General features: G+C 36.1%; 2 protein-coding genes across 2 annotated transcripts; both read right to left on the reverse strand.

Moving 5' to 3' along the window:
* Positions 1 to 4,615: 4,615 nt before the first annotated feature.
* On the reverse strand, positions 4,616 to 5,098 carry LOC125491787 (uncharacterized). Its single transcript, XM_048633872.1, has one exon. It carries the CDS (start codon positions 5,096 to 5,098, stop codon positions 4,616 to 4,618), a length of 483 nt encoding a protein of 160 aa, XP_048489829.1.
* Positions 5,099 to 6,021: 923 nt separating this feature from the next.
* On the reverse strand, positions 6,022 to 6,718 carry LOC125491786 (uncharacterized). Its single transcript, XM_048633871.1, has 2 exons — positions 6,361 to 6,718; positions 6,022 to 6,305 (listed from the first exon to the last, which is right to left on the reverse strand). The coding sequence occupies exons 1-2, from the start codon at positions 6,716 to 6,718 to the stop codon at positions 6,022 to 6,024; spliced, it is 642 nt and encodes a 213-aa protein (XP_048489828.1).
* Between the last annotated feature and the right edge of the window lie 16,052 nt (positions 6,719 to 22,770).

Here is a 22,770-nt window from a genome sequence, read left to right on the forward strand (position 1 = left end):
AAACAATGCTTGCACTGTGAGCCAACTCCAAGAGCTCATTCTCCTTCGGTTATGTTGGTGGATATAAGGGTGGGGAGACTTATTTCCATACAACGAGAGTGAGGTCTTGCGTAACCCGCAATGTCTCAGCTTCTATCCCCTCTCAAATGGTTGTCCTCTTGTCAAGTCTCGAAAGCTCCCGGTGATATGGTCTCCTCCGTCTACTCCCTTGCTAAAATGGAATGTGGATGCTTCTCTTTGCCCCTTGCAATTGAAATCATCAATAGGTGGTGTAATTCGGGATCATGAGGGGAAGTTCTTATGCATATTTTCAAGCCCTATTCCTTGCATGGAAATTAAGCACGCCGAAGTGCTCGTAATTCACAAAGCTATTAAAATCTTCTAAGCTCAAGGCCATCTTCGTTGTCATGGCCTCATAGTGGAACCGAACTCCGCTGATGCGATGAAATGGTGCATGAATTAATGTAAGGGGCCATGGAATCTCTCTATCATCATCAATTTCATTCGTAATTGTTCGTTTTGGGCAATGGTATCCATATAATTCACAAGGGTAGGGAATCAAACATAGTGGCGGATGCACTCGCAAAACATGGTTTACAAAGACTGGACGAATTCATAGCTTGGATGTAATTTCGGAAACTTCATGAGTCATGTATGCTCTCTCTAGTCTACTGCTGCTGTGAACTCCGCTTGGAGGATAATTGTAATACCAACATGGTTAGTTAATTATTTACTCCATCTGTTTCATTTTAATCTACACACTTACACTTTTCATGCATGTCAATGCAAAACTTTTGAGGACATAAATTTTTAGTTTTGTATTTATAAAAATTATAAAAAGTACATATTAATAAAATACATGTTATGATGAATCTAACAAGATCCCACATGACTATATTTTCATCTGCGAATAAATCACAAATGATGGTCAAAGTGAAATTTATGAATAGTGTAAAATATCAAAGTGTAACCATTAAAATGAAACGAAGGGAGTATAATAATAAAACCCCCAACTTATCAAAAAAATAGTGTTAAGTGAGAAAGATAAAAGAATAGTACTATGTGAAAAAATAGGTATTTCCTCCGTTTTTTTTACATGTTACACTTTTCAAATCACGGACTCCTAGGTAATTTTTGGATAGGAGAGAGATAGAGAGAAAGAAAACAAATGAGTCCCATGTGAACATGTGATAGGAAAGAGATAGAAAGAGGTTAGTACCCAAAATAAAAGTGTAACATCTGATTTGAAACTTTCTAAAATAGAAAGTGTAACATGTAAAAAAAACGGAGGAAGTATATGAAAGGAAAAGTTAAAAAGTCCGTATGTAGTATAGAATACTTCCATAAAAGGATAGCAAAAAGATTGATAAATACCCGCGAAGTATAGAATAGTAGGAACAAAATATTTTTTGAAGCAAGATTGAGTGATTTGAGTCTTATAAACGTTGGACAATCAGTAAGCTTCAACACTATCTACTTTGATAGCCAAGGAGACTTTTCTTTGTTGTTGAGAGAGAGAAAAGAGATTGTATTCAATACATGATTGCAAATTGGTGAGACTTTTCTCTTTACTTTTCTATTTAATTTGTGCCTTGAAGTATTAAATAAATAGAAGGAAAATGACTTCAAAAATGGTTGGAGTTAAGGCTTGGAAAAGCCTTGGCTCATTTTCTTGTTTGTCCCACATTGCTTGTGGGAGGGAATTTCTTCATGTTTATATATTTCCTCCCTCCTTCCATCTATTGAGTTGTGACTAGAGATACTTTTGTGGTTGGATGATATGTTTGGTTTGGGCTTGCTATCACACACGCGCGCCGCCCGGACCGGGCCAGGGGCCTTGGGCCTTGGGGAATAAACTTAACTTAACTAAAGTTTTGGACCCGGGAGCTACGCGTGTGTGGCTGTTGGAATTCTGTAACGTTTTACCGTTACAGTATTCATGGCAATCCCTAATTATCCGCCCATTGATTTCTGTCTTGATTGCTATCCGTTTTTTGGCTTGATTCTTCCCTATAAAAGCAGTGCCATTCTGTTCAGTCAAAAACACACAAAAACAAACACTCTTCTCCTTCTCTTCTCTATTCCTGGGTTTTCGTGCTATTTTCTAAAGCTCAGTTTGCTAGTGGTGGCATTCTTAGCTGTTGTGTAAACCTTGGGGAGCATTCCGGCCACGATCGATAACCACCACTGTTGGGCCGTAATTGCTTTCAAGTCAGTGATCTCCTATCACGGCATAGCCTTGAAAGTTATCTTTTTCTGCCTTTGCGAAACTCTTATTCCAACAATTTGAAAGCAATTAGTAATATTTGCAATGGCAGAAAGTTCAACCAAATTACCATAGATATTGCTGCCGATGGAGTAGCGAGAAATGAGGAAAGAAACGAGAGGGGAAGAAAGAAAAGCAATTAATTGATGATTTAATTATTGTTATTTAACCTCATATATGTTAAAATGGTAGTATATTGAAATAAATTTGTTAAAAATATAAGATAGTTTTTTGAAAGAAAATTTTTAAAAGGTATTTTTTTTAAAAAAAATTGATTATAAAAAGTAGAAATTTTTTCTTTTATTTTTGTGCAATTCCAAATGTTAAACTTATTCCGAAACAGATCGAGTTTGGAAATTTCTTGCCGTGATGCTACTTCTTACCTTATAAGTCGCAAAGTCCAGAAGAGCTAAAGTCGTCACTTTAGTTCTTAGTCTATGGCGAAATAGCGACACTTACTAAGGATCATTAATGACTAACGAGACTTGTCCAAAGCAGAAACAGATACCCGTACCCTCTAGCTTTTCATTTCCTAGGAAACTAGCTTGAAATTCATGTAGGAAAAAAAGGAAAGGGGTGATTTTAATTGATAAAGTTAACATATCATCATACCCATTGAACTCAAAATTGTCCTCCATAATATTCCCTCACCTTACTAATACATTCAACGTGCATCCGAGTTAAGTAATGAGGCTGTTGATGAGTTCTCTAAACAGTGAACATATTCCATATGGGGCTGGTGGTTTTGAGTTGATTGCAAGTGTTGAAGGTATGTTGGTGTTGATATGTTTGATGATTATGTCCATTTCAATAATATCTATGCTTGTATTCGCGTGTGCTGATGATGGTGAACCTAAAAGAAAACGCGGTGGATCATTTGCCGAGGGCATCATCAGTAGCGGCAGTGGCGGAGCTAGGATTTTAAAATCGCGGGGTCACAAAAAAAATGATGAAGTAACACTATCTACCGTTAACGTTGAAGAACATGAATTATCTTGAGATTTATTTTCTTGAACATAAATTGTCGAACATCGGGTTGTTTTCCGTTGCCTTTGATTTTTTTATCTAGATGTGTCACTCATCGTTTTCTATATTTATTATTTAATACAAATAAATTAACACATATGAATTAACTATTAAACTATATGAAAATCAATCAATAGATTACCATCATAAAAAAACTAAATCATCATAGAAAATTATAAATTAATTAATGCTACCTAATTTATACGAAGCCACATCTCACAAATTCACACATTCACACATTCACAAAAAAGCTTAACAACAAACTCACAAAATGCATCAACTGACAATTCACAAATTTGATAGTTCACACATTTGCGCAAATATTAAAAATTACAATTAATATAAACCAAAGATTTTAAGGAGGGAGAAAGTGATAACCATCTCACTCATTTATACGGAGTAACTAGTCTAATATGTATTGGGAAAGTAAAAGATCAAGGAGGGAGAAAGTGGTAACTGATATGTGTTTTATAAATTAAAAGATTTTTAAGTTTTTAAGCTTAAATAAAAATCTGGTTTTAAGTGAGAGTTGGGACCCACTGTCAAATGTCATTATTAAGTCTGCAAAAGTGGGCAAGTGGCATACAAGGTACAGAGAAACTTTCTAGCGCTAGCCGTTGTGGGCTTGTATTGTGGGCGTGGCGCTGAATTTTTTTCTTTCACAAATTTTTTTTTTTATTTGAGGGGTCACGTGACCCCACGTGACCTGTAGTGGCTCCGCCACTGAGTAGCGGAGGGGATGGAGGAGGATGTGGTGGTGGTGGTGGAGGAGGAGGATGTGGTGGTGGAGGCGGCGGTGGAGGAGGATGTGGTGGTGGAGGCGGCGGTGGCGGAGGCGGCTGTTGATCAAAGTAATAAAACACTTGGACTCAAAAATCATTACATCTATAACGTGTATTGTATATGCATGTATCAGCATACAGCATAGATGTGTATATAAATAAGGTGGCTGCTCCTAGACGTCCACGTCTGAAATTGGAGATATCAAGTTCTAAGTGCTTATGAGATATTGCCATATCGGGTAGGGCAACAAAGTTGCTATGTGAAATATTATTGTGTATATTTTGGTAATAATATGTGTATATATAGTGTAATAAATTTATATCTTTTAGTTTTTCTTTTTACTAAGTAATTAAATTTCATTGCTCAATAACTGTGTACACCAACCTAAACCGGCCTAGTTAACGAATCAACTAGGTTGGACTCTTAACATAGGCAAGGCCACCAATTACAACCATTTAGCTACAAATCAAACCAATTCAAAGACAACTAAACCAAATGTAATCTTTCCTGCTAATTTTCTTAGGCATCACTAATCTTATTCTACTTCGTTGATCTTATTACTATACTCTTCATCTGATTAACACTAGTATCAATACTAGGAATACATTTCTTCCAGTAACTATTATTCCTGCTATGCCAAATTCCATACATAACAATAGCTATCCCAGCAGCTAACACATGTTTCTTGAACTTCGAATGCCTAGAATTCCTCAGCCACCTGATGAGACTTGATAAAGAAGTTGAAGCACTGCTCATACCCAGTAGCCAACTCTTGATTGCTTTTAAACACTCAGTACTATATCTACGCTGAAAAAAAAGATGTATATGTGATTCAGGTTCAGCATCACAAATTAAGCAATGATCTGTACTACTAATACCAATCTTTGCCAACTTTTTCGTTGTCTGCATTTTCTCTTGTATAACAAACCGTAAGATAAATCTGTGTTTAGGCACATTGAATATATTCCATATAATTGTATCCCATGTTACATGATCCTTTTCCCTTCTTAGTCTCTCATACATTGCTTGTATTGAGTATGTTTGCAGTGTACTATGAAATGCTCCTTCGATTTCTCCTTCACTCTACATAGAAATTTCCAATACCAACTCACCCTAATTTTAGGAGTGTTAAGTCTACCAGTTTTCACCTTTTATGTATACTGAATGCACCCACCGAATCCATACATTATCCTGTTTAATTAGAGGATATGGCCCGCACATATTTGCCGAGGCAAGCTACATTCCAGCTAATCACCTCTTTGAAACCTAACCACCCACATGTCTTACTCCAACACAATTGCTCTCAAGCCACTGCTCCAGGATTATGTGAATAAGCTTGGCTGCTTCATAAAAATGCTCTACATATCTTCATCACATCTTGGAGCACTCTTCTAGGTATAATGAAAACGTGAGCCTAATATCTATGCAAGCTAAGCAATACAATATTGATAAGCTATGTTTTAGCATTATATGACAAATTTCTAGTGCTCCACACCCTTGTCCTTGCAGTCATTTTCTCAACAATCAGTTCGATCACATTGTGCTGGAGACATAGGGTCTCCTTGTCTTAATCCCCTTCCAGACTTGAAATAGCCTTCCATATTGCCATTAATCAACAGTGAAAACATAGGTGTTGGAACCCCAATTGTTGTAGCATTTCTTGCAAAAACATCCAATCTACAACGTCATAGGCCTGTTGATCAATATCTATCTTCATCAAACAACCTAGGCTCACTTTCTTCCTACCATACTGCTTTACCATGTCTTGAATGACCATGATATTATGTACTATAAATCTTCCATGTACAAAACCACCCTAATCTTCCACTATTATATTAGGTAAGACTTGTCTAAATCTTCCACATGGAACCTTTGTTATACACTTGTATAGTGTATTTCAACAAGAAATCGACCTAAATTTAGTAGCATTACTAGGACACCTAGTTTTACATAGATGTGTTGTTTAATTCCTTCAGCACATGCCCACTTTGCAATGTTTCTAAAACAACCTTCACAATATCATCACATATGATTCCCCATGCATCTTTACAGAAGAAAGATCCAAAACCATCCGGGCCAGGAGCTTTGCTCTCTGGAATAGAGAACAAAGCCTTCCTAATTTCTCCAGTTGTGTATGGAGCATTAAGAATTGCAAGATGATATGCATTTAACATAGGCCCAACTTGTACAATCTGTGCCATAACACGAGGCATGTGAGCAACATTATTACCTAATAAACTCTTATAACATGACAAAAAAAGCTTCTAAAACAGATTCAGGTTTACCATGCCAAACTCCAAATTCATCATTGATATTGAATATGTGATTCTGAAGCTTCCTAGCTTTGAGGCTTTGATGAAACAATCTGGTATTCTCATCCCCATCTCTTAGCCACTCCATTTCTGCCTTCTGACTTAGAAATGACACATAATCTGCATGTTTCATTTTGTGTTCTTCTATTGCTTCTAATTCAGCTGTTGCTAAGCTTGCATAACCAGGATGTAGATGTAATTGTTGTCGAGCTTTAATCATTTGATTATTATAAACTCTCGCCTCTGCTGCTTGTAGATTAAAACAGCCTACTTTATTCAACTCTTTCAATGCACCTTTTACTTTCTTCAATTTCTGTAATACAATGAACATTTTTTAACCTTGAATAGGTTCTAAACCAGGCTTGCCTGATTATTCCATCAAAGTGTGTTCTTCCCTTCCACAATGTAAAATATCTAAATGGTTTTCTACCATTAGCAATACCAGGAAACACAGTAAGCAATGTAGGGGAGTGATCAAAATCCCCCTCATATTGAAAATTCAGTTTAGTAGAAGTGAAAATATCTTGCCAACTTGAATTAGCCATCATTCTATTAAGCTTTGAGAAAACCCTTGCATCACCTTGTTGCTTCACTAGTAGAATAATTGCTTATTGCTGCGGTGATATTGATGCGGTTTTACCCATACGCAACAATATATCACGTAAAAATAAAAGAAAAATATAAAATAACCATATTGCTGCGGTTTCGGCCGAAAACTGCAGCAATATGGTTTCAACATGAATTTTTTGAATTTTTTTTACTATTTGTCCAATATATTGTTGCGGTTTCTTGAAAAAATCGCAATAATATATTAAAATAATATTATTTGAACCTATTGCTGCGGTTCCTACAAAAGCCGCAACAATAGGCTTTTAAAATTAATATTAAGATAGTGGGGTCTTGTTATTCTATCATTTACCCAACTAGGGTTTCACTCCTTTCTCTCTCTCTCCTCCTCTAACCCTCTCATCCCTCTTCACGCCTCCCTCTCATCAGATTCTCTGCTTCTCTCTTCCTCTCTTCCTCTAACCATCTCATCCTCTCAATCACCTCTTAAGTCTTAACCATCACATCCTCTCATCATCGTTTGATGATTTCACAGCCCGGCGACCGTCTGACAGCAGGCTGTGGCGGAGAATTTTCACAGCCCGACGGAGAATCTTGTTCAAACCCTCTCACAACGCCGTCTTCTTCACAACTTATTTTTGTCGTTCACCAAGTCGTTCGCGGTAGTCATCATTCACAGTCGTCAGTCGTCCTTCGCGGTCTCAAGATCTTTTTAAGATCGTCGTCTGCAGTCTTACCAACGTTGTCGTTCAAGATCTGTTTCAAAATCCCCTAGTTTCAATATCTGTTTTGTCGTTTTCACTTTTTTCTTTATTTTTTTTGATTTGTTTTATTAGTTTTGTACTTGTGTTTTGTTTTTTTAAAAAAATTTCACTCGGCTCGCTGGCATGCAGGGACTGTTTCCTCACCACTATTGTTCAACACACATAGACTTTTCATGTTTCCAACTTGACTTATTCGTGCTTATTATTTTCAATGCCTGAAATAATTTTCGCTGGCATCAAATCTATTGCTTGAAATTTTCACTCGAATTAATGACAAATGCGCAAAAAAAAAATTCTTTTTTACCTAACCCTGCACCGATTGCTGCATTTTCTGGTAAAAACTGCAGCAATATGCTTATTATTTATTATAAAATAGAGTATATTGCTCCGGTTTTCCCTAAAAATCGCAGCAATATACTGAACTTTTCTAATATAGAATGAATATATTGCTGCGGTTTTCGCTAGAAAATCGCAGTAATATGTTAAAATATTGTTGCGGTTAAAAACCGCAGCAATATATTAATTACCTATTGCTGCCCCTTAATTGTTGCATGGCCAAAACCGCCGCAGTAGACCACTTAATGACTGCAACAATAAACAATTATTCTACTAGTGTTTGTTGTTCTAGGTAAATTATCTGAGTACTTGATATCTGTAACACTACAATCTGCCATGTATGCTCTAATGAATCTCAACATTTCAAACTAAAGAACCCACTCTTCCATTTGTATTCATCACATAATTAAAATCCCTACACGACAAACATTATTCATAAGTTGTTATGCTTCTCAAATCGGTTCATGGTTCTTCTCTCATGGACCTTTCATTGAAAGCATATATATAAAAGGTACATTAGAAACCAAACACTCCACTCATTGGCTGAATGAAGCTATAAATCATCTGACTAGTCCCCTTTACAATTTTTAGGCGCCTAACTGTTGGAACATTTATAGGGTAATGGGTTTGAAACTCATAAGGGTATGTACTAGAAGAGGAGGAGGTCTAGTATGCAAAAGGCTAGAGTGCATCAAGTGGCAAAACGCATTGATAAATCAAGGGAGACAGAAGACTGGCCGCGAGTCGCGACAACCGTCGCGAGTCGCGACCAGTGGCCCGTCGCGAGTCGCGACAGGCGTCGCGGGTCGCGACCAGCGCCTCGCGACTCGCGAGCTTCTTCGCGAGTCGCATGTCTTCTGCCTTGGAATGCGAAAAGATGCCTTGACGGTTTTATGTCCGTTGTGATGTTATGGCCTCATTTTAATGACCTTTAAGGTCCTTAAATCAGCTGATTAAAGGCCTTTGATGGGTGATTAAAATGGGGGTTATGGTTTAGATACTCTAGTCAATGAAAGGTTTATTCTTCCTATATAAACCTTGGGATTCCTATGAGAGAAGGGTTAGAAGAAAATCAGAATTTTCTATTCTATACTCTCTCAAATACTTCTTGCTTAGCTTAGAGAAAACTTGCAATCTTCTCTTGAGTGTTCTTCACAAACACAAAACACAAGTTCTTGTTGATTCACTTAGAAGATCATCTAAGTGGATTGTTTCTCTCCATTGTATCTCATTAGTTATTTCGTGTTAACCCGGTGATCCTAGAGGGGCGAAATTAAACTAATAGGAAAGCGTAGTTTCCGTGCCTTGGAGTGGATATCCGGTTCTCTCATTGATCACACCTCTAACAATCTATTAGTTTAATTCTCTCTTTTTCGGATATGGCTCAATCACTCAAGGACATGACTATGAACTTCCAAAAGTTGGATAAGTTTGAGGGGGTGGGCTATCGAGGTGGCAAAAGAAGATGCACTTCTTGTTGACCGCCTTGAATGTGGTGTATGTGTTATCAACTCCTATGCCACCACTCCCGGAAGATGGAGAGGAAGAGCCTCTTGAGACTACTAGGAAGAGGATCAAGTGGGAGAATGATGACTACATTTGTCGTGGTCATATTCTCAACTCTCTCACCGACCCGTTGTTTGATCTCTACCAAAATGTGGAGAGTGCAAAGGAACTTTGGGATGCTCTTGAGGCCAAGTACATTTCGGAAGATGCTTCAAGTAAGAAATTCCTTGTTAGTAATTTTAATTCTTTTAAAATGACTAATGATCGGCCTATTATGGAGCAATTCCATGAGGTTCATCATATTTTGAACCAAATAAGATCACATGGTATGGTGATGGATGAGGCAATTGCGGTTGCCTCAATCATTGACAAATTACCAAATTCTTGGAAAGATACAAAACACTTTTAAAACATAAAAAGGAAGACATGTCCATGGAGCAATTAGGAACTCATCTTCGTATTGAAGAGGGGATCCGGGCTCAAGATGGGGTTAAGGATACTACTCCTAGTATTCCTAAATCTACCGTTAATTTGGTAGAGGTTGGTGGGTCTAGTAAGACCAAGAAATCCAACAAAACAACAACAACAACATAACAAAACCAATGTTGCAAACAAGAAGAGGAAGACCCTCTCTTGTTGGATATGCAATGGTCCTCATCTTAAGAGGGATTGTCCTTCTAACAACAAGAAGAAGACAAAGAACACACAACCTAGTGTTGTTCAAAACCAAGGTAACAATGCACATGTTAATGTAATTGAAGAAATGCATTTTGTTGCTATGATTTCTGAAATTATGTGTGTGCAGGTTGATGATTCTTGGTGGATAGATTCGGGAGCCTCTAGACATGTGTGCAATAACAAGGATTTCTTCAAGTCTTTGAAAGATTTGGATGATGGTCCAATCTTGTATATGGGGAATGATTCTACGGTAAAGGCTAGAGGCATAGGCCAAGTAGAATTTTGTTAACCTCGGGAAAGACTTTAACTCTCCGGGATGTTGTGTATGTACCGGAAGTTAGGAAGAATCTGTGTCAGGAGGTCTCTTGAATAAGTATGGTTTTAAAGTTGTTTTTGAGTCGGATAAATTTGTACTTTCCAAGGGTGGTATTTTTGTTGGACAAGGTTTCTTTTGTAATGGAATGTTTAAATTTAGTATTGATAATAAAATTGGTACTAGTTCTATTTACATGCTTGATGTTTCTTCTCTATGGCACAATCGTTTATGTCATGTGAATTATCGTAGATTATATGACATGTCTAAAATGGGGTTATACCTCCTTTCGATTTAAAGTTAGAGAAGTGTACACTTGTGTGCTAAATAAAATTACAAAAAATCCTTATCCTAGTGTGACTAGACAAACGGTATTGCTTGAATTGGTGCATAGTGACTTGTGTGACTTTCATAGTTCACCTTCTTTAGGAAATAAAAAATATATTGTAACTTTTATTGATGATTTTTCAAGGTTTTGTTACATATATTTTTATTTACTAAAGATGAAGCACTAGAAAAGTTTAAGACCTTTAAAATCGAAGTGGAACTCCAACTTAATCAAAAGATTAAAAGACTTCGAACGGATAGGGGTGGTGAATATTATAATCCAAGTTATTTTAGTTCCATTGGTGTAATTCATGAAACAACCGCCCCATACTCACCTCAAAGTAATGGTATAGCGGAAAGGAAAAATAGGGTCCTAAAAGAAATGGTTACACTATGCTTTCTAATTCGGGTCTTAATGACGGTTTTTGGGGTGATGCAATTTTAACTGCATGTTACATTTTAAATCGAGTTCCTAATAAAAGGAATAAGACTACCCCTTATGAACTTTGGTGTAATAAAAAGCCTAATCTCAATTACCTTAAGGTATGGGGTTGTAGGGCAATTGTCAAATTGACGGAACCTAAAAGGAAAACTTTAGGTGAAAAAGGAATTGATTGCATTTTTATAGGCTATGCGGTACATAGCAAAGCCTATAGGTTTTATGTCATTGAGCCCAATGACTTTGTCTCTATTCACTCCGTGATAGAGTCAAGGGATGCAATATTTGATGAGACTAGATTCTCATCGATTCCAAGACCAAAGGACATGATACCTAGTACTAGTTCCAATGTTGTAGATGACATTTCAAATGATCATGATACTACAACACCGGAAATTAGGAAAAGTAAACGAATTAGAAAAGAGAAATCTTTTGGACCGGATTTTCAACTATATTTAGTTGAAGGGTCAAGGGAGTCAATTTCGACTCAAATTTCATATTGTTACAATATGGAGGAGGATCCTAGGTCCTTTGATGAGGCTATGAAGTCTCATGATTCTGCTTTCTGGAAAGAGGCAGTGAATGATGAAATGGATTCTATAATGGGTAATCACACTTGGATTTTAGCTAATTTACCTCCCGGTTGCAAACCCCTAGGTTGTAAATGGATTTTTGTAAGGAAAAAGAAAATCGATGGAACCATACTAAAACATAAGGCCCGGTTAGTGGTCCAAGGTTTTAGGCAAAGATATGGTATCGATTACTTTGATACTTATGCTCCAGTAGCTAGAATAGCTACTATTAGACTATTGATAGCATTAGCTGCGATTCATGGTCTAGTAATTCACCAAATGGATGTAAAAAATCTTTTCTTAATGGTGAATTGGAGGAGGAAGTGTACATGAATCAACCTGAAGGGTTTGTGGTTAAAGGTCAAGAAACTAAAGTTTGTAAATTGTTAGATCTTTGTATGGTCTTAAACAAGCACCTAAGCAATGGCATCAAAAATTTGATGAAGTTGTGTTGTCTAGTGGGTTCAAAATAAATCAGTCCGATAAGTGTGTATATAGCAAATTTGATAATAACGGTAAAGGAGTTATAATTTGCTTATATGTTGATGATATGCTTATTTTTGGGACTGATTTGGAACAAGTGGAAAAGACCAAAGTCTTCCTTTCCTCTAGCTTCTCCATGAAAGATTTGGGTGAAGCGGATGTTATTCTAGGTATTAGAATAATAAGAGGGAAAGGGTCGTTTTCTTTATCACAATCTCATTATATTGAGAAAGTGGTCAAGAGGTATAATGAGTCAAATTCGACTCATTTTGCTACTCCTATGGATCCTAGTATTCACTTGGTTCCGAGTAGTGGTACTCCAATTTCACAATTGGAGTATGCAAGCTTAATTGGAAGCTTGATGTATGCTATGACTAGCACTCGGCCGGATATAGCCTTTGCTATTGGCAAGCTCAGTAGGTATACTAGTAATCCTAGTATGTTGCATTGGCAAGCATTGAGAAGAGTGTTAAGGTACTTGAATAAGACCTTGGATTATGTCATAACATACAATAGAGAACCTTCTATCTTAGAAGGTTACTCGGATGCTAGTTGGATTTCGAATAAGGAAGATTATTCATCCACTAGTGGTTGGGTGTTTCTTCTTGGAGGAGGTGCCATTTCATGGGCTTCCAAGAAGCAAACATGTATAACGGATTCCACTATGGCATCGGAATTCATTGCTTTGGCTTCTTGTTGCCAAGAAGCGGAATGGCTAAGGAATGTGTTGAGTGAGGTGGACTTATGGGTGAAACCAATGTCACCTCTTGCTATCCATTGTGATAGTGCATCAACCATAGCTAAAGCATATAGTGAAGTCTACAATGGCAAGTCAAGGCACATTGGAGTTAGACATAGCTATGTGCGGGAAATGATAAGGAATAGTTGTATAACTATTAATTTTGTTCGGTCTAGTTTGAACTTGGCGGATACGTTTACAAAACCGTTGTCAAGGGAACTAGTGAACAAAATGAACAAAGGGATGGGTCTTAAGCCTATTGATCAACCTATGGTGAAGGAAAACTCTATTTGATGTCTAATACAACGTTAGATCTCAAATTCAAGGAGGATAGTACTTCTCTAAGAGGTTGGGAGCACTTGTTTAATACATCCCGAGGTTAGTGCTTGTTGCTACAATGATAAAGAGGTTGAATTTTATTCTTAATAAATCTTTGATAAGGTGCTCAATTGTAGGAGCATGTCCGGAAAGATTTACCTATGTAAGCTAGAAGTTTGGCCGCTTCATCAAGTCTTAGGCTTGACTTGGAATGCTTATGAATGGATATGGACACCAAGGCTTCATAGGTGTCGGAGGTTTTAAGAACCTAGTTTATGTTTGTGTGTATTAGTAACTTCAATAATTTGTAATGGTTATATGATTCAAAGCTTTGTCTATCATTATGATCTAAATTATTGTAAAGATTACTTTTACTAAATGGAAATTCAATCGTTAGATATTTCCATGATGCATGAACATGTGTGTTTGCGATTTATAGCAAGTTGAAAAACTTTTCAACATTACCCTATAAATGGGAGGAGGATTGTTGGAACATTTATAGGGTAATGGGTTTGAAACTCATAAGGGTATGTACTAGAAGAGGAGGAGGTCTAGTATGCAAAAGGCTAGAGTGCATCAAGTGGCAAAACGCATTGATAAACCAAGGGAGACAGAAGACTGGCCGCGAGTCGCGACAACCGTCGCGAGTCGCGACCAGTGGCCCGTCGCGAGTCGCGACAGGCGTCGCGGGTCGCGACCAGCGCCTCGCGACTCGCGAGCTTCTTCGCGAGTCGCGACGTGTCTTCTGCCTTGGAATGCGAAAAGATGCCTTGACGGTTTTATGTCCGTTGTGATGTTATGGCCTCATTTTAATGACCTTTAAGGTCCTTAAATCAGCTGATTAAAGGCCTTTGATGGGTGATTAAAATGGGGGTTATGGTTTAGATACTCTAGTCAATGAAAGGTTTATTCTTCCTATATAAACCTTGGATTCCTATGAGAGGGTTAGAAGAAAATCAGAATTTTCTATTCTATACTCTCTCAAATACTTCTTGCTTAGCTTTAGAGAAAACTTGCAATCTTCTCTGAGTGTTCTTCACAAACACAAAACACAAGTTCTTGTTGATTCACTTAGAAGATCATCTAAGTGGATTGTTTCTCTCCATTGTATCTCATTAGTTATTTCGTGTTAACCCGGTGATCCTAGAGGGGCGAAATTAAACTAATAGGAAAGCGTAGTTTCCGTGCCTTGGAGTGGATATCCGGTTCTCTCATTGATCACACACCTAACACTAACTAGCTAGTTATTTAAATAATTTTTTTTTTTGAATTGAGCTATTACTTATTCATTGTGTTCAAATTAATTTTTGAAACACGTTATTATTTTAAATTTTGCATTAGAAATACTTTTTTTAAAAAAATAGGTTTATATAATTATTTTCATATGTAGGTCAAAATTTTTTTCGGAAATACTAGGTCCGAAAACTATTTTTAAAGTTCGAAAATATTTTATTAAGTTCGAATTTTTTTTTTATATTATCGAAATTAATGCTGTGATATTTTTTCCAAAATCTTTTAGGGGTCAGGCCCAATCCTTTCCCTTAAAATATCCGCCTTTGGTCCTCCAGAGCTAAGTGATTTAGTTATTTACGGTACCTTTCAAGTCAAGCGGTTTTATTGGTACCTTAAAATATTCGCCTTCTTTCTCATGTTATATTGCAAAGCTATATGCAAAATACATAAGTTGCTATTGGATTTCCATTACCAAGAAAGAGAATCTTTAAGTTTTTTAATTAAAAAAAAAACATCAATTTTGGTCTATTGGTCCGGACCAAAAAATTCCGCTTTTGACCATATGCAACTTTTATGGTTGTTTTAGATGTAAATTTTATATATGAGTTTAAAGCTTTAAGATAATATAATAGAAGTATTTATAATTTTATCTTGCGTCAATATTTTTGGATGATGGTGAAGTATAGTATTTTAAAATATTGTGGTTGAAGTGCAATTAGTATTGTTGTTTTGGATGTGAATTTCATCTCTATTTTGCAAGAAAAGGGATCCTTTGGGTTTTATAAACGATCTCGCAAGATCTAGGAAAATGAGTGCTCCATTGAAGTGCAATTAGTATTGCTGTTTTGGATGTGAATTTCATCTCCATTTTGCAAGAAAAGGGATCTTTTGGGTTTTATAAACGATCTCGCAAAATCTAGGAAAACTTGTTGGTTGTTTTGAAAAATCTAGCAAAATCTAGGAAAACTTGTGTTGGTTGTTTAAAATAATCCTTTGGGACCTCATGAAACATGTTACATGCGGAGATGCATTGCATTGCTATTGCTACCGTGAGAACACGCAGAGAAGGAAGAAAATCAGCTCGACCTTGAAGAGCGTTCAATGGAGCACTCGTTTAGCAGTAAAAGGTGTTAACTCTACCTCCTCCGAGAAGAGACCCATCTCGACAACATAGGTTGGCAACCCGCGTAGGCGTCCTCTGAGACCTTTCACCGATCCTCGAGGTTGGGTTTAGTTCCGGTTACCACCTCTTAACTTGCGAGGTAAATTTTGGTCTCGCTGTTCTGATGCACATTGTCAACCTGATCTCAGCGATTTGGTTATTCACGTGGTTTGTGGGAAATTTACAATGGGGATCATTGGAAAGAGAAGTGCTTAAAATGTAATCTAGATATAATCGAGGGTCAGTGTCTGTTTAAGAATAGAGGTCCAAATCCATGATAATATTTTAATCAATTAATATCCACATTAATTCCTAACTCATCCAATTAAGCTAACTGAATGAGAACTAAATAATTCAAAAATCTTTAATCGACCCTAACATCATCTAAAACTTGCATTCATATTTATTTTCACTGTGACTATGTACTGTTTTCGATATGAGAGGATCTCTTAGTTGTGAGAAAGAAGATTAGAAATAAGTCTTTGAAGAATACTAGGATATTGACTTGTACATTTTGGGTTTTTTCACATGAAACCTATGTCTTTGGTGTAATGCGCCATACTTGAGTTGTACGTTTGGACTTTTGAGAAGTTTTAATTGAAAATGGATATTAGTGCTATAGCTAATCATCTATTTGTCCACATTTTGTTTTTCTATACTTTAGTTTTCAATATTTTGCCATTATGATTTTTATATTTTGCATTGGAAATGAATTCAGTATTGTTAAGTCGAAACCCAATTCACCAGTTTATAGAGTGGCAATCCCAGATCAATTGGAACATAATTGAGATCACTGTCAATAAAATTTCGAGATGTTTGTCACGCTACCTTACAATTTATTGCTAAATGAAAATTTAACTTTTAAGGGCGAGTTTGTTTCCATTCGTTTCACAACTCTATTTGTTACCAATATATCAATTCTGGCATGAAATTCCATTATCGAGGAGAAATGTTAGTCTTCCACTTTCTCCATGCCTACCCTGTAACCATCACCCCGACACAGCGCCACCATCTACGTGATTAATTTTTTTTACTTATATTCCTCATCTTTTTCGAATTACAACATCAGTATAATGAGATACCAGAAAAGGGAAACAGAATAGGAAGATGAAGAAACTATTGCTGGATTATATAAATTAGAAGTTGTGGGACTTTATAATAATAGAGGGAAATAGGTTAATTGATGGAGTAAGGCAGCAACACAAGAATACTTCGATTTTTTTTTTATATTGTCGAAATTAATGATGTGATTTTTTTTCCAAAATCTTTTAGGGGTCAGGCCCAATCCTTCCCCTTAAAATATCCGCCTTTGGTCCTCCAAAGCTAAGTGATTTGGTGATTTACCGTACCTTTCAAGTCAAGCTGTTTTATTGGTAACTTAAAATATTCGCCTTCTTACTCATGTTATATTGCAAAGCTATATGCAAAATACATAAGTTGCGGTTGAATTTCCATTACCAAGAAAGAAAATCTTTAAGTTTTTTAATTTAAAAAAACATCAATTTTGGTCTACCAGTCCGGACCAAAAAATTCCGCTTTTGACCATATGCAACTTTTATTGTTGTTTTAGATGTAAATTTTATCTTGCGTCAATATTTTTGGATGATGGTGAAGTATAGTATTTTAAAATATTGTGGTTGAAGTGCAATTAGTATTGTTGTTTTGGATGTGAATTTCATCTCCATTTTGCAAGAAAAGGGATCCTTTAGGTTTTATAAACGATCTCGCAAAATCTAGGAAAAAGAGTGCTCCATTGAAGTGCAATTAATATTGCTGTTTTGGATGTGAATTTCATCTCCATTTTGCAAGAAAAGGGATCCTTTGGGTTTTATAAATGATCTCGCAAAATCTAGGAAAACATGTTTCATGAGTGCTCCATTTTGCAAGAAGGAGCTCCTGAAGATGTGGGTATATCATGGAAAGGACTATTGGACCTTGTCTCGCTGGGTAAGCGTTTTTATAGTGCCAAGTGTAACTCAGTGGAGGAGAGATTTCGTATCCTTGGTTTATTATGAAATTCACTAATGGCCTGTTTCGATATGAGCATTTTATTTGAAACACTTCTATTTTTGGTACTCATCAGTGGAGCATTTCACATTAATTACAACGTTTCTTTATTTGGTATACTCCCCTGTCCCACAATTCAACATTTTTCTTTTCCAATTTTTCCTAATTAGTTTAAACATTTCTATTTTTGACATGGTCCTAATATAATTATACTGTCTCCGTTTCTTTTTATATATGACACTTTGACTCTTCACAAGAGAGAGAGCTAGTGAAACCCTAATCTACTTCTCCCTAACTGGTGCCTATACCAGCAAAAGTAAGGGATCTTTTCTATTCATTCTAGCAGATGTTGGTGTTTACACTAGGGGAAAAAAAGGAAGGGCTGCGCAGGAAGGGTTGCGCTTTTCCTAAAAGCGCAGCCCTACTAGTGAAGGGCTGCGCTTTTTAAAAAAAGCGCAGCCCTTCACTTAGTAGGGTTGCGCTTTTAGGAAAAGCGCAGCCCTTCTCACACTCAGAAGGGCTGCGCTTTTCTACAAGCGCAACCCTACTAAGTGAAGGGCTGTGCTTTTTTTTCAAAGGCGCAACCCTTCTGTTATGTAGGGCTGCGCTTTTGAAGAAAAGCGCAGCCCTTCTTAAAAAAAATTGAAATAAAAAATTCGCGGGTTTCAAATATTAAGCGGGCTTCAAATATATTATCCCTCCTTCTCTCTCCTCTCTCACGTCCCTCCTCCCTTTTCTCCTTCTCTCTCAAGAACTCCCAGAAACGCAACAAAAAGCCTGAAATGATTTGCACTAATCATGCCGACGGAGTCCGATTGCCTATTGTGATACCTTTTCGGAAGCGGAACGGGCCAACGAGTCAAACTCACTACTATGCTGTGATGTATAGGCTTTTTAAGCCATCCGAGTTCGTTTAAGGCTCCAAATATGCATTTTAAGTATTTCCGAATTTTATTATTTCCTTAATTATGTATTAGGGTTTTGTTTTATGTATTTAAACATTATTAGGTCAATGTTTGGAGGCAGTTTTTGACTTTTCAGATCTGTAATTTCTTAATCTTTGTTTTGATTAATGTTCTTGTATTTTCAGATCTATAATTTCTTCTCTTCTGTATATTAGTTGTTGTTCCTTTTTTTTCATTTTCGTTTCGTTCTTTTTTTTTTTGTTTTGGGTTTAGTTGCATTGTAGATCTATAATTTCTTCTCTTGTGTATATTTGGGTTTAGTTGCATTGTAGATCTATAATTTCTTCTCTTCTGGATTTGGATGGTTTATTTTAAAGTTTAATGCAAATGTTAAAATTCAGCAAATGTGAGATTAATATATGAGTAAAAAAATGTCAAAAAAAATTTTTTTTTTAATTTTTTTTTTGGTAGGAAGGGCTGCGCTTTTTAGGTAAAAGCGCAGCCCTACTTAAAAAGTGAAGGGCTGCTATTCAAGGGTTGCTGTCAAAAAGCGCAGCCCTAAGGGCCTTTTTTTAGCGCAGCCCTTCCTTATTTTTCCACTAGTGTTAACTGGTGCCCAAGGACTGATTAGAGAAGCAACACTTGGGGATCTCATATTTTCGAAACTTGCATACAACAGGTAAGTCACGCTATAAAGGTTGTATTAATCCCTATTCATTTATTCATGTGTTTGATTATGCTTGCGATCACATGACAGATGTTAGGAAATTGTACCTGAAATTTCATTATATATGCATCTATATGTTCCTACATGTTGTGCTTGTGTGAGTGTGTCAGTGACCATCCATGCGCATCACCACAGTCCAATACTGAAAAGTAGTCAAACTTGACGAATTCCTTAGAGATTAGAGCAGCTGAGCATGAAATGTTTTATATGTTATTTATTAATTACTATATACTTCCTCTGTTCCATAATATAGTTAAATTATCTTAAACGAAAAAGAAGGTAAGTGAAATATAAAATGATAAACAATTAATGTTATGGGGAAACAACTAATTTTAGGATAAAAAATGGCGAGTATTGGCTGAAAAAGCATCAAGTGTATGAAACAATGAACAACTCAACTTTGAATTGAAAAAACAAAGAAAAAATAGTTCCAAGGTGTAATTTTAATGATTGTGGCATGTTTTTTTAGGCAAATCAAGAAAAATATGAAATTAAAAAAGGAAACGGGAAAAACATGTTGAGAAACAAAAGAATACGGAAACTATATTATGAGACGGAGGAGTATATGCGGCTTTGAGCATATATAGTAAGGCAGTGGAAACGTATAGACATGTGGGAGACGAGTGGTCCTCAATACCATGTGAAAATACAGTATATGAGGATTCGAGGGAGAAGTTACTAAAAATTATGTATTTAGTAATTAACTAGTTCTTAGGCCCGGGCTATGCCCCGGGTAAGAAAAAATTTCATTTATTAATATAATACTTTATGATAATAACACTGAATACCATTTAGTCTAGTGGTTAAGACTTTCGTGTATGTACTTGAGGTCTCGGGATCAAACCCTATACTATGCAATTTCTAAATTTTTTTATTGTACACAGGGCCGGCCCTGAGGGGTGTTTGAAGGGGAAAAGGCCAAGGGCCCAAGGCTAAAAGGGGCCCAATTCTCAAAATAAAACTAGTAAAAGAAGAAAAAAAATCGCACACGTGAAGTGACGCTCTCTCAAAAATTGAAAAACTCAGTGAACGCGACTCCTCGTGTTCTTCAATTCTTCACTTCTTCTCTCTCACTCTCTTTCCAAATTAAAATCTTTTCCTAATTCCCAAAATTTTCTCTAACCTCCATCAAACTCATTGAAATTTTCCATATTTCCCCAAAAAAAAACTGTTAGCTTTCCCTTAAATATGACAACGAGAATTTTTTTTCTACAATATAAATAGGGAAGAATTGGTTTGGTATAATGCAATAATCATCAGAATTAGTTTCAATAAGGTGAAGTTATTAAGATATTTTCAATTTAAGAATATAAGTAAAGGTTTTGGGAATTTTTTCTTCGACTGTGATTGGAAACTGTCTAGTGTTTTGTTGGGGTTCGCCGGAATTTTTTTGTCGACTATGATTCGCCTGACGGTCAGAGGTGGTCCTTTTACCGCGGCTGCCGCCGCCCGCCTGCCGGAGTCTATCTCGTATTCAATCTTGCTGTTGCTGAATAATGGGACCTAGGTTGCCGTTTGCCGATTATAACTGGGCTGGGGTCCAGAAGTGCTGCCAGATTTATTATTAGCACTTCACTTGTTCAAGTATTGTCATTGCATCTCAATTCTCTGTAGAGTATGCTCTGATTGTTCTGTGTTTGATTTATTTTATGTGCAAATTGTAATGTTGTTCAAAAAAAAAATTTATCTAGAAGTGAAAAAAAGGACAAAGAGAAAACTTGTTGAAGAGTTAATTAAATCACAACAAGTTGTTTGAATAATTTTTTTTTGGTAAATTTATGTGTAAAATTACATTCGCTTGAACAATAGATTTATTTAATTGAACTAATATCAAATGTTGCTATTTTGTTATGTTATAAATTGCATTTTTGAAGGGCCCCAATCTATTATTTTGCCCAGGGCCCAAAAAAGATCAGGACCGGGCCTGATTGTACATGGATTACATAAACTAAAACTCCTTAGGGAGAGCGCCACGTGGTACAGTTTTTTGCCTATGCACGCTTTTTAATATATTTGTATATACGGTAAACTTCCATAATAGAGTAATGTAGATGTAGTGATGGATTGCTAAAGAACGGAAAATATATAATAGACTTAGTAGGAACAAAGTATTTTTTGAAGCAAGATTAAGTCCATATTATACGTTAGAGAATTGGTAAGCTTCAACGCTATCTACTATAACAGATTCCCATTTTCTTTTCTTGTCAAGAAAGAAAGAAAAAAGAGGTATTCAACGGATGATCTCAAATGTGAGAGACTTTTCTTTGTACATTCTTTTTGGTTTGCTTAACTTATTCAACCTTGAATAAATAAACAGAAGCTAAAGGACTTCTTATTATTTATCAAGAAAATTTATCAAAAGTTACTCTCTTTGTTTGCTGAGTAACAAGCTTAAACATGACTTAATAAAAATGAATGTTTAGAATAACCTTAAATATTTGCATGTATATATATCTTATTTGGAGTTTGTTTTCTCCTTTTCCTCTACTACATTGGGCAATTTTTATTTTTTATGCGTCTTTTCCGCCTTGTTTTTATTTTTGTGCAACTGCAAATGTTCAACTTATTGCAAAACGAAGGAAGTATCGAATTTGGAGATTTCTTGACGTAAAGCTACTTCTTGCCCTAATGGCCCATTTGGTAGTTGGTTATAAATGTTGGTGATTGTAATAAATTTATGTGTAAATTTGTGAAAAATATCATTGTTCATTTCCATGATAATGCTAATTTATCCTAAAGTGTCCATTTTCTTAATTTTCATTCTCATCCAATACCATCTTGTAGGTGGTAATGAGTGGTAATAAAAATTGCTTCATCTTGGAGACAAAATTACAAGTTTAGGGGTGACATTGCTTGCCAATGGAGAAAAAATGCATCTCCATGTAGATTTTAAGGGTACTTAATTCCCTAATAAAATTTCACTTAAAATTCATTCCCATTACCGTAATTTATTAACGATTACTAAACAAACAGCTGTAAAGTCAAGAAGACGACTTTAGTACTTAGTCTATAGCGAAATGGCAACAATTACTAAGAATTATTAATGACTAATGAGACTTGTCCAAAAGTAGACTTATGACTTTATGCATCCTACAAATACCCGTACCCTCATCATGCTTTTCAATTCTTAGGGAATTAACTAGCTTGAGATTCTTGAAGGAAAAAAAAGGAAAGGGGTGATTTGAATCGATATAAATTTTACATATCATCATCCTAATTAACTCAAAATTTTTGCCCATATTATTCCCTCATATTAAGAAAACACTCCTTATAAATCTCCGAACGAAGCTTCCAAAAGACCTTTGTA

The sequence above is a fragment of the Beta vulgaris genome, chromosome 7 (genome assembly GCF_026745355.1).
Source record: "Beta vulgaris subsp. vulgaris cultivar EL10 chromosome 7, EL10.2, whole genome shotgun sequence".
Classification (NCBI taxonomy): domain Eukaryota; kingdom Viridiplantae; phylum Streptophyta; class Magnoliopsida; order Caryophyllales; family Amaranthaceae; genus Beta; species Beta vulgaris.

What these genes read in the sequence shown, in the direction of transcription:
- LOC125491786 (XM_048633871.1), bottom strand. Translation starts at nt 6,718, where the DNA reads ATGTTCATTGTATTACAGAAATTGAAGAAAGTAAAAGGTGCATTGAAA. An exon ending in TGAATTTGGAGTTTGGCATG is followed by an intron (nt 6,306 to 6,360) that starts GTAAACCTGAAT and finishes AGAGTTTATTAG; the next exon opens with GTAATAATGTTGCTCACATG.
- LOC125491787 (XM_048633872.1), bottom strand. Translation starts at nt 5,098, where the DNA reads ATGTATGAGAGACTAAGAAGGGAAAAGGATCATGTAACATGGGATACA.